The sequence below is a fragment of the Epinephelus moara genome, chromosome 21 (assembly GCF_006386435.1).
Source record: "Epinephelus moara isolate mb chromosome 21, YSFRI_EMoa_1.0, whole genome shotgun sequence".
Lineage (NCBI taxonomy): Eukaryota > Metazoa > Chordata > Actinopteri > Perciformes > Serranidae > Epinephelus > Epinephelus moara.
Window position 1 is genome coordinate 35124613 of NC_065526.1, and position 19833 is coordinate 35144445.

At 40.8% G+C, this 19833-nt stretch overlaps 1 protein-coding gene and 1 long non-coding RNA gene across 4 annotated transcripts in view; one reads left to right on the forward strand and one right to left on the reverse strand.

Moving 5' to 3' along the window:
* The window catches only part of dpydb (dihydropyrimidine dehydrogenase b), a 42388-nt gene that overhangs the window by 15037 nt on the left and 7518 nt on the right, over nucleotides 1-19833 (reverse strand). For 2 of the 3 annotated variants that reach the window (XM_050032555.1, XM_050032556.1), the window contains exons 2-13: nucleotides 14938-15048; nucleotides 14701-14783; nucleotides 12215-12302; nucleotides 11886-12047; nucleotides 8360-8556; nucleotides 7698-7779; nucleotides 7291-7378; nucleotides 5059-5166; nucleotides 4629-4798; nucleotides 4331-4541; nucleotides 4010-4194; nucleotides 1711-1926 (exon numbers count right to left, since the gene is read on the reverse strand). In XM_050032555.1, the coding sequence (XP_049888512.1) occupies nucleotides 1711-1926; nucleotides 4010-4194; nucleotides 4331-4541; nucleotides 4629-4798; nucleotides 5059-5166; nucleotides 7291-7378; nucleotides 7698-7779; nucleotides 8360-8556; nucleotides 11886-12047; nucleotides 12215-12302; nucleotides 14701-14783; nucleotides 14938-15048 (1701 nt within the window). Of the gene's footprint in view, nucleotides 1-1710; nucleotides 1927-4009; nucleotides 4195-4330; nucleotides 4542-4628; nucleotides 4799-5058; nucleotides 5167-7290; nucleotides 7379-7697; nucleotides 7780-8359; nucleotides 8557-9442; nucleotides 10667-11885; nucleotides 12048-12214; nucleotides 12303-14700; nucleotides 14784-14937; nucleotides 15049-19833 lie in introns of those variants that run through there. The other variant, XM_050032557.1, reaches the window with a different exon arrangement.
* LOC126382599 (uncharacterized) overlaps nucleotides 18967-19833 on the forward strand; it is a 7083-nt gene continuing 6216 nt past the window's right edge. Inside the window, exon 1 of the long non-coding RNA XR_007569072.1 lies at nucleotides 18967-19021. This is a non-coding gene — a long non-coding RNA (uncharacterized LOC126382599). The remainder of the gene's footprint in view (nucleotides 19022-19833) is intronic.

Here is a 19833-nt window from a genome sequence, read left to right on the forward strand (position 1 = left end):
TTTTTATCTTTATTGTTTTTATTTTGCTTTGTTTTATGTATATTTTATGTCTTATGCCTATTGTGCACTTTATGTTTAATTGTGTACAGCACTTTGGTCCATTGGGTTTTTAAAGTGCTTTATAAATAAAGTTGGTATGGTATGGTATATTCTAATCCTAACTTGTGGAGGAGTGTCGTTCTGATGCGCTCTAGCAGCACTACACCCCTGCTCTTGCCTAAAAAGGTCACAATGCAAAACCCTGCTTTTTCTTAAACATCCCACCGAAAGAGACTCTCACTTCACCCTGTCCTTTTTTTTTGTGTACAGAAAATGTTGGTGTTGCAACTGTGTGCTGTGGACGAGGTGCAGACTTCCCTCTACATAACTAGTGAAGAGGAAATACAGCAAGAGCTGGACGGAGCAGTGAGTGACAACAACCACACCTACATTTAAGAGTGCTGTCTGCGTTGGAAACGCTAAATGGATCTATGGTCTAGGTATATGTTCATAAGGGCTACTTTTGGTTCTAAAGGTACAATACCAAAAGTTTTTGGTGGAAACGCAGCTATAGAGGCAATGGTGGCTGTGAAAGGCTAATTATTTTGAGTAAAATTTGAGTCAAAATTTAGTTTCCTGTCATGTACACAATTTTTCATGTTTTCATTAGAGTTAATAAAAATGGCATTCCCTAAAATGTGAGCTAAAATATATTTATCTTAGCTCTCAGGGGGAAAAAAAGATACATTACTGCATTTTAGTTCTGGTCCAGTTCACACCGACTTTTCACAAACAAATAAAGAAGAGGAAACCGGAAGTAATGCAGACTGACAGGTAACTTGTTGATTGGACTGTTTTGGTGATTGTCATCCTGCATCATCAGGAGGACCAATGTGGAGAAATAATTCTGGTGACTGACAGAAGTTAATGCAGCACTTTAATGCTTCTGATGTGTATATATATGTCTTTTGGTGTTACAGAGAGCTCACGAAGAAATAAGCAATGATGAGCATTATTAGTATTATTATTCTTACAATCAACCAATTACTGTGTCTTTTTTTTCAGTTAAGTAGACAAAAAAAATGCTGGTTCCAGCTTCTCAAATATGTATACTTGCTGATTGTACAATTGTATCATGATGATAAACTAAAAACATGGAGACTTTGGGCAGTTTGTTGGGCAAAATGAGCAATCTGAATATGCAAACTTGGGCTTTACCACACTGTGATGGACATTTTTTGTATTTTTTTCTGACAATTTAAAGACTAAACACTTAATCAAGAAAATTACTGGCAGACTAAAGACCAATGAAAAGGGCTGCTGATTGCAGTCCTGCAGTATTCGGCTAATTAAGATGTTACCATCTCTGTTAAATTTTAAGCACTGCCTTGTAGTCATGCCTGTGAGTTATAAATACACCTGCAACAAACCAAACAAGTCAAAATAGTCACACTAAAATGGGTTTTAATGGCTATGAACATGGGTACAAGAAGTTTGTTCCTTTTGTTAAGTTACTAATATAAAAATTTCTACGAGTTAACTTTATTTTTGTGTCTGCTTACGTGAACATATTATTAAACCTAAAAGAGCTAATAGGTTTTGCCACCTGGGTTGTTTCCAAAAAGAAAAAAAATTAAAAAATTACTTATTTTTGCACACTAGTGTGCAACTCTATGTGCTGGCTTGGTACATCACTTTGTGTGTGTGTGTGTGTGTGTGTGGGTACTGTACCTTATCCAGTCCAAACGTCTTGGTCAGAGCGAAGCCCCATCCTTGTTCAAAAGCTCTTCTGATCATAGCTGTGCTGGTGGTGGGAGGAGCAGATGCCAGGCCGAACGGGTTGGGAAACTTTATTCCACACATCTCAACGCTGATGTCCACCTGATCTATAGCACTGTAGAACAACGGCAGCTTCGGGACTGGGTCCACTGTCTGTCCATACAGGGACTGCAGGAGGAAGGGAGGTGGGACAAATATTTGACTTAGATCATCAACCTTACATTTTATGGAGTCAGGCCTGAGGTGAATACATCATGATGTACTCTGTGTCTCATGACTGTGGTGGTACTCAGCAGCCCAGTCACCAGAGGAAAATGCTGGCACTGTACATTTCTACAAAACACAAATACGTTATATTTACATGTTTCATAGATATCATATCAATGTTTATAAAGTAACCTAGTCTATGAGCAGACTTCTTCACAGGGAGGTGGAAGGGATGGTAGATGGCGAGACACCTCGGCAAGACACCTGCCAAGCTGCAGACTTAAAGTTTTAAGTTATCTGCTACATCATAACATGTACATGTATTGTATCTGGGGTTTACAGAGATGAACGATACCAACATATTATTAGCAAGAATAAATTGGCCCATTCATTAAAATAAAAAGCCATTTAATTTACAGTATACAACTGTGATGCTCCCAGTCATGGCAGACCATGACTGGGAGCATGACTGCGACAAGTGGTGAATCACTTTGTGCAACAGAGCCAGCAAAACATTTAAATTCATCCCACGTACAGGAACTGAGTTGCCCATTTCAGACTCTTCTGATAAGGGCAAAACTCCAGTGTTCGCAGCACCTGGGCCCGGTGCTCTCAGGCTATAAAACCCTGACTCTTTGGCTGAGACACTCTCTTCCCTCAATGCATTCTTTGTTACTTTCACACTTCCAACATCCCACACTACACACAGCACTCATGCAGACACACGCCTTCACCACTGATTCTACCTTAGCTTGGTTTGGGGTTTCCTGGGTTTAGAATTATTCCTCCTATGTAAATGAATCATTCATTATTTTACCTTTAGACTGCATCTCCCTCTTTTTGTCATGGTTTTAGAGCCAGGTCATGAGAAATTGAGGGCTTGTCCGTCCTTTTGGCTGGTTCTTGTGCAAAATGGTATGTAACTTCAGTATTTGATTGGCTTGTGTGTGGTACATTTTGACACAGGTCCAACTTTGTGAATGAAATTGCCGTTATAGTGGACATCATTTGGTTTTCAAAGTGTCTCCCTGGGGATTCCCGAGAGTGCGGTCCAGTTGCTGAGGTGAGAACTGGGTGCAAAAGATGTTCGACTGCTGGAGCAGGCAGCTGGTTCTACTCAGATCATTGTTTTCTTTAACAGTTGGTAATGTAAATGGGTGTTTAAGAATGTGTAATGTGTTCAGAGTTATTGTTGTGGGGTAAGATGTTTGCTTACGGTGTTGGGCATCAATACTATAAAGTCCTACGAAACATTATGGTATTTGGCCGAGGTTAGTCTGTAACAGTGAAGCAATGTGGTTAGGGAACAGTTTCATACTGCTGAAACATTTTGGCCAAATAGCTGTGCTATTGTTTCAAGCGTATGGATCTTCTTGTGAGCCGCAATGATTCATTTTGCTACTTCTCGAGCAAAAGACTCTTAAATACTGTCCACCTCAGAAACAAATCTGCTAGTAATTTTTAATAGCTTAGAATTTAAATACCATAAGAGGGTATGTTTAAACGTTGCACTTTAGGCCACACTACACCTTATTGCAGGCCCAGTTTAATATGCAACTCAATTTAATACAAAATATGTAGTAGGGCATCCCTGCGCCATCTCTCTTTCAGCTAAGGGGTCTTTGACCTGAAAAATGTTGAAGACCCCTGCTTTACATTCGACATCACATGAATGAGGTGTATTGACAGAAGATCAAATGTGTCAATCGAATACCATATTGAATCATTTGGTATCACGTCTTACATTATATCAAATAATAAAATAGACAGGCCTTTGCCATCGTAGCTCCGACTGCACACAAACATACCACAGAACATCATACAGTAATAACAAATGTCAGGAATGCATACAGGGAGCCCGATGGGTTCATTTTGGATGCTGATGTCACATAATCAAATTTAATTTGCTTTTATATTATTCCATATAAACTCTATATACATACATGTGTCTTGGCTCCTTGTCACTGATGGCAGCTGAATTAGATGTGGTCGGAGACCTAGATTTTTAAGATGTGCTGAATGTTTGAAGCAGAGACATTTTTACCTGCATGTATCTGTGAATGTGCCATGAAGCCTGTTTGCCGTCGTTCACTGATTCCACTGTGGTGTTTGCCAAACCAGCAATATCCCCTCCTGCAAACACCCAGGGCTCACTGGTCTGCATGGTGTCCGTGTTCACCTCTGGAGTACCCCAGCGGGTCATCTTCACAGGAGCCATGGCTTCACTCACTACACACAAATATGGTACAGGTTATGTATGAAAATACGTCATCTCTCTATTTATGGTCTGCATTATCCTATAGCATCAATCAGTAACAACTCTTACAGACGTGAAGAGCTCAAAGACTTGATTTCTGTTATGTACCCTGCGGCTCGTTGAGCATGGAACCGAAGGCACTGATGATGTAATCAGCCTTCAGCCTGACGACTTGGTCCTCATCCTCCAGCCAATCACCTTCCTCAGTCTGCTCAGTGCGACAGAACTGTAACCCTGCAACCCGACCATTCTTCATGATGACCTCACGAGGAGACAGGAAGGGCAGAAATTCACACTGCTCCTCTTTAGCCAACTCCATCTGACAGAAAAAAAAGACCCACATATATTCAGTATTCCCTGTGCATCCATCTGCCTATACATCCAGCCATATGTCCCTCATCTGTACCTCCTCAGGAACAGCCCTGATGTTAGTGAATCCCTTCCTAAAGCAGACGTAGACTCTCTTGGCTCCACAGCGGAGGGCCGAGGTGGCGCAGTCAAACGCTGTGTCACCGGCCCCCAAAACGATCACTACACCTCTTAATTCTGGCAGAGAGGAGCGACACTGACACATGCCTAGACACAGTGGGACAGAGAGACATAGTAATATGAGGTTGTCTCTGATTCATAAATATACCTTTCACAAACATTTTATATTTGAACTAACCTACAACCTGCTAGAGTTTCTCATTATTACTCATTATTACCTACCTACCTACATTTGTTAGTTAAGGTGATGTCACCAGTGAAACTGTTGTGTGTGTTGTGTATTTACTCTAAATGGTTATATGTGCATGTTGTATGTGCATGCTTGTGTGTTTGTGTGTGTTCAGTACCTTTCTTGCTAGCTGAGGCCACCATGGGCAGAAAGTCTTTGGAAGTGAAGAAACCTTGATCCATAGTCAAACCCTGAAAGACTGGAGCTCTGTTGGCCTGAGGGAGACCTGGAGTGACACACAAATAGAAAAGAGTGTATTTTAAAGGTGCTGTATGCAACATTCAGGGCATTAATTTAAGAGCAAACAGCTGTTTTCTATGTAAAGATATGTGGAATAATGGTGTCCCGAGCAGAGAATTAAGTCACGCTTCCTCTATGTGTGTGATGTAATTTGAGCTTCTCTGTTTTTTGTTGTGGTAGCCATGCTGGCTCTTTGTACATGTTAATGCACGTGAGTCCCGTGTGTGTATCTTACTGACAAGCTAATCAGCTTCATATGCTCTGCACTCATACAATGGTTACTGCCATCTTTCCACCATGGTTTGGGATGGCAGCAGCTCAGCAGCTCAACACCAACCCTCAGATTCCCCCAGGTTAACACTATTAGCTTCCCCAGCACTGTTGCCCTTGTTAGCACTGTTAGCTTGGTTAGCACCGTTAGTGTGGTTAGCACTGCTAGGTACTACCATTTTGGCTCAGCCACCTCAATGTTTGCTTGAGAAGTCAGAGGTGAGAGGCATATAGCAATCCTAGCCCAGACAGTGAATGTTGTATATACCACCATTAAAGTTGTTTAAACAGGTGAAGTTTTCAGTGGAGCAGTCCAAAACTGTGTCCCTTAAGACTTTGAACATTTTTACAAACTTAAACAATTTTTACAAACAGTATACACATGTACTGTATAAAACCAGATTTAGATAACGGCTGAATCAGAGGTGGGGCCAAGTCAGCGTTTTGCAAGTCACAAGTAAGTTTCGAGTCCTAAAGTGCACTCTTCACCAAATGTAATGCCAATTTAAATACAAAAGAATAATATATCAAAGGGCTGATCCTGAATGCTTTTCAAAATTTTGCCTACTGATTTGTTGAAACAAGTTTGTTAGCAGTTGTTGTGCCTCTGTTTTTAATCCATTTTGCATACTGCAATTAGTTTTTCTGTTGATCACTGCCTTGTTTTTTAACATGAACAAAATTATCTTTGGTATAATATTAGTTCTTCATGGTTCTCTTCTGCAACTTGATTGGATGCTATCGGATTGGTTCAAACAAATTGGATCTAGGGACTTAAGTGTTGACTTGCGGGGAATGAATAGCATTAATGTTAGTTGATTCAGGAAATGAAGGGAATGAAAATATTAGTGGCACACTTTTTAAATAACATACTTTATAATCCTTGCTTTGGTGAGGGCATCCAGTATTATCAAGTCAAAAGGCTCAAGTCCAAGTGAAGTCACAAGTTATTGGTGGGAAGGACAAGGTAGAGGTGCAATTCTTTTTTGATTTCGTCAAGTCAAGTTTAAAGTCATCAAATTAGTCACTTGAGTCCAAGTCACATGACTCGAGTCCATATCTCTGGGCTGAAAGAGAGAGAGAGCTGTCTACAGGTCTACATTCTCCTTTTCTCCTCCACTAAGCTAAGTTTCTTTGTGTGCGTAAGAGCAGGGGCTGAGCGCCGCGCACAGCAAAATATAACACGCCATAACCGACAGCAAAAAATGCAATATGATAGTGTCTATCTATGTCTTTTACTGAAATTATGAGCACTTGTTTCCTTTCAGCTAAGTCTGAAAGTCTTGTGCGTTTACAGCACATGGTATTTCACCACAGGCAGAAGAGAGACAGACAGTGGTGTTGAACCGCCAACAACCACACTCACCACTGCAATGTGCAACAAAAGCTCCGAGAGCACATAAGAGATTTATATTAATGTAGCCTAGGTTTGTTATTTTAGACCTATTTACTTATTTTGTAAAAATTAAATAAATAAATAAATAAACATTGAGGAACAGCTTGGATGCAGCAACTTTTTTGTAATGCGCTGCAGAGCTTTTCAATTGTCAAGCATATACATTGGAATGATTGATTTATTTTAGATAGACTGATTCTAATAATGTACTTGAAGTGTGCAAAGTGCAGCTGTATTATCTAAGAAAAGAAGTATCGGATTAGGACTCAGTATCGGCAGATAGGATTAAATGACTTGGATCAGGATCGGGAGCAAAAAACTTGATGGGGACATCCCTGCTACAGATGGATTAAAAGGTTTAAAACTTCAATGGTGGTTTATAATGCACCTCCATGAGGCAAAATGCGAAGATGATTTCTGAAATGTTTTAAAAGGGGTACTCACCAATCCCAATGAAGACAGCCTTAAAGCCTTCTTCTTTCAGGGATGTCAAAGTCATTCCATTAATACCTAGACCCTTCTCACACACCACCTGGTATGTACACACACACAAAGTGAAAAGATTGAAAAGATCAGAAAAGCTCTGAACACACTATCATTGTCCTAATGTTCAGCAATTTTCAATATCATGAATCAATTCAAATTATTTTATCTTTGTCCATTTTCTGTCTAGTATGGGATTAACAATACATTTTAATGGTTTGGTATCACACTTCAGCGCACATGCTGAGGCCACTAAGATGATTGCAAACCAAAGCAACCAAAGACATAATAATGAACAATTATTGAAATACTGTATGTACTCCATCATTTTACAGTACGGACACTAATTGCACTTAAAAACTACATACCTTGACTCCTAAATCCTTCATCAGGTCTATTTCAAACTGGACAACCTCATAGGGAAGCCGGAACTGAGGGATTTCTGATGTGCTGCCGGGAGGCAAACATAGCTGTTAAATGTTGAATTTCCTTTATTCCCCTTTCACCTTGTTTGACATTGTGTCATATTTCTCCTCCTTCCATCTTGATTTTCCAGTATGAAAATTAGTTTAAAGGGTTTAAGAAGTCATTGTCAACATTGCCAGTGACTGTCAGTGCGCACAAGGCCTTATCTTGTTTGCACAAGATGATAAATATCACCTTACGGGACCTTAAGTTGATTGATCTGAGGTTGTTAAAGACACATTTGAATTTATAGTAAATTATCTTGTGTGACAAATAATAACTGGTTCCCACAAGATAAATAACTTGTGCGTAAAAGATTACAAAAAAAAAAAAAAATCACATTTTGGGACTGTAGGGGTTCTGAATTTTTCTCATGAACAGCATTGGCTATATGAAGTATTTCTGTTACTGCATATTTTTAGTCCTACAATGAAATCTGACTTGAAACTCCATAAATTCAAGTTAAATAATTTCATTGATTCAATAAAATAACATACTTTATAATTTCATCTTATATTAAACTTAACAATCTCTGATATTACACAGTACGATGACGATGTGTTACCTCAGCCCTCCAATGTACTTCTGTTTCTCAAATATGGTAATATTATCATATCCAAGACGGGCCAGGAAGGAGGCACAGCTGATTGATGCTGGGCCACAACCAATCAGAGCTATAGAGGCGTGGTAAGACTCTGGCATCTCATTGGCTGGTGGGAGTTCAGGATTCCTGATCTGAGGGATGCCCATCTTACTAAACACCTAGGAAGAAAACAACACATAGACATGTTTGAAAAAGTAAACTTGTCAAGCCCTTTCATAGGCTGCATCCATATCACAACACTTATATACTGTAGCTCTCAACCAAACATGGCTGACTTTAAAGTGAGCCTTTGTACCTTTTGCTGAACAGTAAACAGGCGGCTGGAGGTCCGAGACTTCCAGCGAGGAGAGAGGTAGAAACAAACAGCCAATGTGTGTCTGTGTGTGTTATGTTCAGGTGTTGTCACGTAAATAACAGTGCCCAAGCAATAAACAGGACAGACAATAGGATTTTATTTATTTTTACACTACATTGTCACTGAAAGCTGACCGAATCCGACCCAAGCCCGAATACAATTTATAGCTACATTTTTGACCAAACCCGCCCGACCCGTCGGGTACCATCAGGCTCGGATCGCCACACTCTAGTGTGTGTATGTGTCCCCTATTGGGGCCTATCTGAATTTCTGTCTTTGAGAGATATTATTTTGTAATATAACTGAATTTTCTATCCATACATATAAATTTTAAATATATTAAAATGATAAGGCATCTTTGAGTAAGCTGCGAGTATCATATAAGTAGGCTATGTCGTGGCCGGTCGAATGTCCTCTTTTTTGGAAATCAAAATATGGTCACCCTAGGTATACCAGAACCAAGCAGCAACCTCCAGGGCTCCAGGCCAACACAGCAGTGCCAAAAACTGCAGTTCTTTGAGCGACCACTTGAGGCTGGCTCCAAAAGCCAGTCAATCCTGATAGACCTCCATGTTAATAGGTACAACTTTACAGCAGACAGAAACATGTTTACAGCCTGGTACAAAAATGGTTTTGGTCTGTATAGACAATTTCAACATTCTTGACAACTGTATATTTATATTACTCACCCATTTTATTAAGGCGTAACGTTACGCATAATTAAGTACTGGCAGCTTTGAATGACAGGTGTCTGCCGATAGAGTCCTCAGCTTCTCAGTCAGAGCCACCCCTCACTCCTTCACAGCTCCAACCTTTCGCCCAAATATGGTAACTTCTAACTGCAAAAAAACAAGATGGCGACGGCCGTAGTGCCAAACTAGAGGCTTCAAAATTGGAGTCCACAAAGCAATGGGTGACATCACAATAGCTATGGGTACATGCAGCAAAGGGCTGCAGGCTGGAATTGAGCCTTTGGCTGCTGTGTCAAGGACATTGCCTTTGTATATATGGGACATCTGCTCTTCCCACTAGGCCACTGGGTGCCCCGCTTCTCTTTAAAGTTACAGTGTTGCTTTAACATTTACATTAAATTTCCCATGAAACTGGCAGCAGACAGCCATTTGATTCCGCATTTACGTACCCCCTGTGAAACCATTAAGCTAAGGAGGGACTTGTCGAAAATATTAATTGGTGTCTGCGGTAGCTAGTGGCACTGAATGTGTGCCTCCCTCTGTTGTTGAGGTGAGGATTTATTGCAGCCACCATCACCTGCATCTGCAGGTTTTACTGACGAATCGGTCAGGGATGAATCAGAGTGAGAAGACAACCATGATAAAGTCGTTTTTGGAGTGAGGCCATGCATGTGTAGGTGAAAGAAAGACACAGGTTCATCCCTGTGATGGAGCTGATGCCTCCAAATGGTAGGTAAAGCATTCCATTTGACACAAAATTAGTATGTGTTACACAGGATGAGTTCCCAACATTTTTTTATTGTTTTCCAGGAAATGACAAACACTTGAAGGAGCAGCGTGTCAGATTTAGGGGATTTAGTGGCATCTAGCTGTGAGGATTACAGATTGAAATTAGAGGTACTCCTGTGTCCATTTTCTTTTTTTACCAGGAGCCAAATTATCTGCAGAGGTCTCTTCCTTTACAAAACAAACACACCCGGTGATTTAAACCGGTAAAAATACTAAACCAATTTCACATTCCACATCAGTGTTTCTCCAATGCAGTTTGACACATTGGAGACGGGCAGCCAGCCCAGTGTTAAAATAATTCTGCAATAATTTAGAACTGGAGGAAGGAGATCGGAGTCAGCTCAAAATTCAAACAAGGGTTTAATCTTGTACAAGAGGAGCATTCACAGAGCAACACGCAAGTCGGTTACAAAGTGAAGACTCAATGTCTGAGGAGAAAAGCTTGGTATTTATCTGTCTCTGTGGGTGTGTTATCACTCTGCCCTTCTGCACTTAAAGGAATCATTCACAAGAAGGAAGTGATAACCTTGAGTATATATTCAGTACCTTGAGTGATTATTCAATACCTTACATGTGTCATGAATCAACACAAAGGGTCACAGGTCACATTACACAATTACATTGAATATTACTGCGTGTGACTTCAGTTCACATCTCTCTTCATGAAGTACAAAATTTCCACCACACCCAGCACCTACTATTGTGTGTCCTCCTTTTTTTTCGCTGATAATTAAATATAAAATTATCTGCAAAGGTCTCCTCCTCTCTGAATCACATAGACCCAGAGATTTAAACTGCTAAAAACACTGAATAAAGGCATTTTTCTGTTAAAAAGAAATCTGTGTTTTTCCTATGCTCTCACCGCGGAGGGGCTGTGAGTTATGGTGGCCAACGTGAAAACGCAAATGACCTTATCAAGAGCCAGTGTTTGGTTTGTCCGTTCTGGACTGCTGTAGAAACATGGCGGTGTAACATGCCGATCTCTGTGGATGGGGACGCACCCTGTATGTAGATAGAAGCAGCTCATTCTAAGGTAACGAAAAACACAATGATTCTTATTTTTGGGTGATAATACACTAAAGAAAACATTCTTATTATATTATTTTCTATTTCTGCCAATATATCCCCTTAAATCCTATACACTGCACCTTTAAATGACATTAAGAACATCTGCAAAATGACTTTTTTTTTGGTCATTGTTGGGCCAGATAATGGTGTATAGGTGATGATCAGCACAAGACAAATGTGATTGGAAAAAAACCCAAAAAACATAAACATCAATTTTGATTTCTAGCGAACTTTCATGTCAAACAAATCTGTATTGTAATCCTAAACCTTAAGTCAAGCTGAAGATGAAAATAATCACCTGTGAAGAATGTTCTGAGTTTTAAAGACATTATGTGACATTTGCATTAATAATAGAGTGATAGCTGTGTATCTGTAGGCCTTATGCTGAGAAAAAAAAACATACAAAAATAATCATTACGTAAATTAAATGATGGTGGCATGGCTCTAATTGGTTCAAACTCATTACAGTTGAGTCACGTGAGAAGTTGATGGTGATAAACTCCAACAGTTCTGTTTTTCAAAGAAAATGACCATTTATCATATACTTCATACAGAAAACTTAGCAGCTATAAATGTTGTGTACCTCAGTAGCAAACTGCTGAAGCCCTCCGATATTAATGGGTCCTTCCTCAGAAGCGTACAAGTTGCAGCCCCCCACACACAGCTCTGATGTGGGACACACCATTCCACAGGTCAAACCCAGGGGGTTGTCAGAAAGGATGGCCCGTGCTGATCCGTAGTAATTCTTGTAAACACACACACACACACACACACACAAATGATAAGATAATCATCTGTATATTTTACTACTCTTCATTTATTGTTTGTTCTTAATATCCTCTAAGACATCTTCCACATCATTGAATTGGTATTCAAAAATGACTGTGTGCATGGATGCATGACTGTGTTTACCTTATTAGAGATGCTTGTAATAAATGACTTTATGTCCAGGTTAGTAGGGCAGCTCTTCTGACAGGGAGCATCCACACATTTTAGACACCTAAACACAGATTTTTACTGTTATTTTACAGTTTAACAATGAAAAATCACTCTGACCTCATCACATATTGATATTAGGTCATGGACTTTCCATGTTGATAATATAACGTACAAGGTACCCTGGGTGCATTAGTTGTTGACGTTCTGGGACGCTGTGTCAATTTCAGCCTGCTACATCCATTGTCTCTTTTCAAGTACACTTCAGTTTTCACAGGAAATGTACAGTGTACAGGCGCACCATGTCGGTACAGCACCACGAATTGACGTTTTTTTCCTTCAACAACGCAGGCATGTGACTCCCTGACGAAGGCTTGTATGCCGAAACGCGAGTTTTTAAAGGTTTAAGATGACCAAGCCATAACAATAAAGGCTTTTAAATTTTTCCAAAGAGAGTGCCTTGGAGTTTCCTGAGTTTTGCTATATATGATTGTCCCATCCAAAGAGCACCTCAAGCAAACAATTTGAGTCCTGGAAGCACTCCTCTACAGACTTTTGTGAACGCAGGCATGTGGTTGGGATTAGGCTATAAAAGCATGTGGTTGGGCTTAGTAAAAAAGAGTTTACTGAAGTGACTTTGGCTGGTGTTCACTTCAGTTGGTGGTTGTTGGACCCAAACACCACCCCCCCCTGCCTGTTCTACTGTTGTGTCTCGTCAAGTATGTTAATTTTATTCATGTTCATGTTTAGTGCTTCATGTTTTATGTCATGCCTTAGTTTAGTTTCATGTTTAGTCCTTTGTTGTCATGAGCACTTTATGTTAAGTTAAAGTCACTCATGTCTAGTCTCGTCGTGCACTTCCTGCTTTATTTTGTACTCACCTTTTCCCTCTCGTTTCAGAGCCTGACTTCCTCCCTTTGTGTGAATTTCCCGCCATTGTGATTGTCTACCCCGCCCCTGATTGGTTTCCCGTTTTCCCCTACCTCATGTATAAATAGTCCTTGTCTCCCTTTGTCTTGTTGCCAGTTTGTCTTGTTCAGTCTGTGTGATAGTCTCGTCAAACGTCCCAGCCAGGTTTTCATGTTATCAGGTTTTATTTAAGTTTGTGATATTTTTTGATCCTCCAAGTGAGCGTTTTTCTTTGTTGTACTTTGATCCTCTTTGTGAGTGATTTTGTTTTGATTGAATTTTTGCCAAGTAAAATACTTTTGTTATACCTACCACTGCTTGAGTCGTGCATTTGAGTCCACCAGTTTCGTGTCCGAGGTCGTTACATCTACTCAGACTTTCTTTGTTGTCCCACCGTGTTTCCCCCTGATGCAGCCGAGCTAACGGCAACCAGCCATCTTTTCACATCATGCTACTTTTACTTTACCATTTTAAAATGGTATTATGTGTGGTGAAGAGCACATTATGACTTATTTAGGACTTGAAATTCAAAGCTTAGGACTTGGGACTTGGCTTGTCAGTTCTGACTTGGGACTTGGGTGCAAAGGCATGAGACTTACTTGTGACTTGCAAAACAACGACTTGTTCCCACTTCCACTAATAAACACTGACACTAAGTACAGCCAAGGCTGATGGGAATGTCATTAGTTATTCAGGTTTTTAGTCATTAACCAAAGTACAGAACAAACTGAAGAGAGACAGAGCTACTGCTAGAAGAAAAAGTCAAAGGATCCCTATAGTGATTACAGTTCATTTTGAGGTGGACAAGAATGTGTGTACCAAATTTATGTACCAATAGTTGTAGAGCTTTTTGACTAAAAACGGTCAGAGGATCATCAAAGTGAGTAGAGGTGTCCCCATCACCTGGGGATCATAAATGTCTATGCAGAATTTAATGGCAATGTAGCTACTATGATACAAGGGCGTAACTTTGGTCTGAGAAGTGTGTGGGTTGAACGCATGATCCAGGAAGCTGAGAAGTACAAGGCTGAAGACGACGTCCAGCGTGACAAGGTGTCTGCTAAGAACGGCCTGGAGTCGTACGCTTTTAACATGAAGTCGACTGTGGAGGATGAAAAGCTTGCTGGCAAGATCAGTGAAGACGATAAGCAGAAGAATAGGGGTTATGGGTCTCCTCCACCGATTTGAAACGCATTTCCTGCGTTTGTACATACATTTAGGGACTATGGTAACCAACACGAAATCCAGGAAATAATTAAGCTGATCATCATGCTAAATACTGTCAAAATAGTAGTAAATATGCTAAATATGCTATTCCTGTGTAGCATTTATATTTCAGCTGAGGTGTTAACTTCCACTCTGGACATTGCACTTCAGCTGAGATATTTTATTCTGATGACTACTTATTTATACTGGACTGATGGTGATAAGGTAACATGTGCCTTTATCTGCAAGGGAGTGAGTTTGTGAGATTTGGTGCATGATACAAGTCAGCTGAAAGTGGTACTTTACTTTAAAAAAAAAATAAAAAATTTAAAGTAACTCATTCTCACCTAAGTGCTTCCCGTAGAGCTCCACGCTCGCTCAATGTTGTGTGCTTGATGTCATCAAAGTTGTTCTCTAACTTCACACAGGACTAAGAGGAAGAAAGAAGGGAGGAAATTGAATAATGAAAAAGCAGACAGGGAAAAGAGGAGGGAAAAAAGCAGACATGGAGGGTGAAAATATTGCTACATCGACTAAACTGTGCAACCCTAGCCAAGCTGTGTATGTACGTATGGTGTACTTACATCACAGCTCCTTTCGGGGTTTCTCTTCCAGTGTTTCTTTTCTTTCTTCTTGCTCGCTGTGGATACGATCTGAGCATGAGTCTTCACCCTGGGATTCAGAGCCAGGATGCTCTGTGGGTGAAACAGATCAACACATACATAAAACTCTTGATTATTAGACTCTGAACGACACAAACAGAATAGTGTTTCTTGCCTAAAACAACAACAAAAAAAGCAAAACTGTGAATTTTATTAAGAAACACATGTTTGCATCATTGTAGGGAAAGATATGTTTATCGATTGACATATTCCTGTCACACTTTTTCACTTGTAGTGCTTGTAATATTATTGTTCTTTTAGTCTTTAGTTTGACATTCCAAAATCAAATAGTGACCATTTGGAATAACAAACGTCATTTCTAACACTATGTCAAGACCTGTGCGATAATAGTGTGTTAATGAAATGTAGTTCAGCTTTCTGAGGGTATTTCAGTTTTAGACATTTCATCCTTTTGCTGAAGTTTTAGAATTGTGGATTATAATGTAAACTCTTAATGCTGCTTTCCACCTGTTATTCATGAACAACAACTGTGGCACTCCCAAGAGGGGGCCAGGGGGGCTATGACCTCCCTGAAACAATTGCTGCCACCCCAACTGGTCCCCCCTGGCGAAAATTACTGGAGGCTGACATTACTGTTTTTAAAAGGCTGTGGCGCGCTCAGAAAAATAGACCTAAGGCATCCATAGGTATCAACTATGTCGGCCGAGCTTGTTGGGAGGGGGGCTAAATAATGCTTTCAAACTTAGGCAAACTTTTGGTAAGGAAACAACTGGCAAGGCCATGTTCAAAAGGGCCTCTTGAACTCTCACCTCATGATACCTAAATGAAAATGGGTTCAGCTACACAGCTTTCCCCTAATCTTGAGAAGGCTTGTTCCCAGTCAATGTTTTGATGCCTAAAATCAATACACTCCTTTAAATCAAAGCTGTATATTTGTCTTTTTAAGAAGGACAACCAGCCCTTTTGAAGAACAATAAATCTCCTAACGTGTATAGATATGATAATGCATTCAAATAGGATTGTTCTTATACTCAAAATGTTAAGTCAGTAAGTGATTCCTGAACTCTTCATATGAACATAGAACTAGCCTATATACTTCAAAAACATAATAGAATTCCTAAAATTCAGTAGTCGCGTTTGGTTTTGGTGTGCCATCCCTAGATTTTCAGTGGCCCTATCATAGAGCTTAGATCGGGCCCAAAAAATCCAGCCCGACCCGGCCCGAGCCCGTGCATGTTATGTCCGGGACCGGCCCAGCCCGTCCAATTAACTGTAATTATGGGCCAGAGCCCGATTTAAACCAGACATTTTTCAATAAGTTGGCTGTTATAATTAAGAGTATTAAACCACAAGTCTTGTTATTTGAATGACAGAAACATAGGATCTTAATGAATGGCGCAACACGGAAGCATGATTATGTAATAAAACAGGTGTTTATTTTAGGATCCAGGTGGTGAAGGGCTGTGCGCACACAATGTTGCAACATTCACAAAAGGATTGCGTGGCTTTTGCGGCCGCTAAACCGGTAAAAATGGAGCAAACACATACCTTCTAATTCACAAAGCACGCGCAGAGGGTGAAATGCTCCACTAACTGCGCTGCCAAGCAGATTGTGTCTCGGTGCTCCGGTGTTATTTGCACGTATTTAAATAAGGTAATAGCCTATGCATATATTTGGCGGAATAATTGCCCATTTCTATGCAAATGAGCCTCATTGATAAACAACGTCTAATTTACTAACACCAGCGCTGATAGCCACACGCAGTTTGAGTGAAGTAAATAACGTCTTTAGAAAGCTGGTGCAAACTGGGCGCTCCTCTGTGGAAGCCTCTCACTCAGACTTTCCAGTGATCGTGGCAGCAGTGATCGTCTGTTAAATCAGTCTGTAAATAATATTTTGACATTATTATTATAATCATTATTAGCCTACTTTAATGGCATCAGAAGATATTGATGCATTGAACAGGTAACAGTCTGCGGTCGTTTTCAAAACGCACTTCTGTCACGCACTTCAAAAGCAACTTTCAATAATTTATTTTACGAAACGGGGGAAACAAACATGAACAAAAACGGTTTCATAATTCATATTAAATTCAAAAGATAACGAAAAAACAGCTACAAGTGAGAGGGAATAGTGATAAAGTGGTCAAACTTGGTCAAATCCACAGCCTCAACCCATCCGACACTGTTGGACTGACTCACCAGCAGACATCACTACATGAGGGCATACAGTATTCAGTATTCTGCCATTGTTCTGCCACGGTGTTCTTGGCGCAAAGCCAGCATTTATACTTTGCCATGTGGCTAATTGCAATCAGGGGCAAATCAGGGGCAAACTGCACTCAGCTGCCAAACTTTGTGGGCGTGTTTGCGCTGGTATATCATTAGCGCAATATCCTTTGTGAATAGGACGTTAAGACGGAGCAAACTGCGGGTGCAAGTGAAGTGCAATTCAAGGTGCTATCAGCGGCCGCAGTTCATTCTTTGTGAATTCGGCCCTAAGTTTGTTGTAACTTTAGGCTATGTGTCATACAAAGTGTGGTTTAATTTTATTTTTTATAATACTGTAGCGTCCGCCAGGACGTGTGGAAAGGATGACGCAGTTATTCGGCAATTAAACCACCGTTTATTACTGAACAGTACAGGTTACTGTTGGCCGTAACTACGCCAAAACAACCAACAAACAACAACTTAGCTGTAACTCCATCTGTGCACTCCTGCTCTCTCCTCCAGCTCGCTCATACACACACCAGCACGCGCACTCACACAGCCCTCCTCATCCCCGTCACACTCGCACCCCGCACCTCATTCAATCCCAAACATGCCATTAAGCCACAGAACATTGACATTATAACAGAACATTTACTGCAGGGTCGCTACAATACATAGCCTATAACATTATCAAATCATAGCTTTAAAAAAAACCCGTCATATCTGACCAGGCCCGGCCTGGGCCTGTCAGAGGGAGGGGGGCTCCCGGTCGGGTCGGGCCGGGCTCGGGCTCGGGCAGAGAATCTAAGCCCTTCCCTATCAGCAACCCTCATGACATTTCTGGGGGCACCACTGCTACTATTAGCCTACCTGTCTTAATAGCACAGACACAAACAGATCTGCTGACAGCAACACTAAAACTACTGAACATTCTAGGAAGTTGGCTTGTTTGAATGGTTGGGGTCAAGATGATAAGATAATGATGAGCTGCAAGGTCAATGCCCTGGGGTTAGAAATAATTTTCCATACTCACATGTTGTTGCCACAGGAAATATATCTGGCAAAAAAGAAAGATACAAACTATATGAACCTACCAGGATCCTACCAGTTGGATCAGGATCTCAAATACTTATTATCATCATCATCATAAGTTTGCTCTGAATATTAAAGTGAGATGTTTTATATCCAATTTCCAGTAGTTTAATATCATTTTTTAAAAACTTTTATTCCACTTAGACAGGTAGTTTATGATATTTTGTCAAGGTATTTGTCATGATAACGTTTGTTTTGGTGTTTGGTTTTGTGTTTGGGATGTTCTGTGTTTTTTCTTTTTCCCCCTCCCTTTTCTCTCCCTGGCAGTGTGTGTGCAGCTGAGGGTGTGGCTGGCCGGTGTTCTGAAAGTTTGTGCTACCCACCCAGGATGAGCTACCAGTAGCTCATCCTGTCAGACTAGTCTGATGAACTAAGCCTCTCACTCCTAATGACCTACCCTGGCAAAAACATTGTTTAGTAGCTACTCACAGGGACGGAAATCCCGGGGGGGGACATGGGGGACATGACTCCCCCTTCAATAAAGCTGTACCCCCCTAAAATAATTTGAGACACAATTAATCATTTTTGAACAATGCATTGGTATTTATTAAAAGCACAATGTAAGCGGTGCTCATTATAATCGCGCAATAATGTGCTATTTAAATCTTAAAAGATTTAGTCCCCCCCTACTATTCCTAGTAGTGGTATATCCCACACTCTTTCCAACGGGCGGGGCTAGCAGCCGTTAGTACTTGGCAGCAGTTGCAGCGTGTGGCTGGAATCGCTACCCACATCGCGCGGGGTAAGATGTACACTCACACAGACACAGTTTAACTTACACAAGTTACAACACATCCCATTTACTGTTACAACAAGCCCCACGCCCAGGCTGATATAAACTGTCTGCAACATTTCTCCTGCATTGTTCAAAAGCCAGAGTTGTGATAGTCAGAGAGGACAGGAGAGAAAGAAGAGGGAGAGGACAGGACAAGAGCAGTCAGTGACGGAGCGGCTCGTAGTTAATATCTGTAGGCTCTCCACCTGTCAGTGAGACAAACATGACAGACGTGCAGTTTAACTGACGAGGAGCGGCCATTACGAGCGATTATTACGCACGGTTTTGAGGTGCGCAGCGGCAGATCTCACAGCACACTGTTTATAAACCAGTTCACCAGTTTAATTGCAGGAAATGTTTCTCTCACTGCCGGTAAAAAAAAACGACAAAAACAAACAAAACGGTTTGCTCCTGCAGCCAGCCAGAGACGACAGATCCATTCCACACACCTGAGCCAGATGAAAAAGAGGGAGAGAAGGAGAGAGATCGTGTTTCGGTCTTTGATGAATGAAGCCTTATTGTTTTGCTGCTATTAAACAATGAGAGACNCAAAACAAAACGGTTTGCTCCTGCAGCCAGCCAGAGACGACAGATCCATTCCACACACCTGAGCCAGATGAAAAAGAGGGAGAGAGGGAGAGAGATCAAGTTTCGGTCTTTGATGAATGAAGCCTTATTGTTTTGCTGCTATTAAACAATGAGAGACATGTTTTCTTTACTTAATAGCATAAATATTCACACTACTGCGCATGGGGAGACAGAGACCTGCTCTGCTCCAG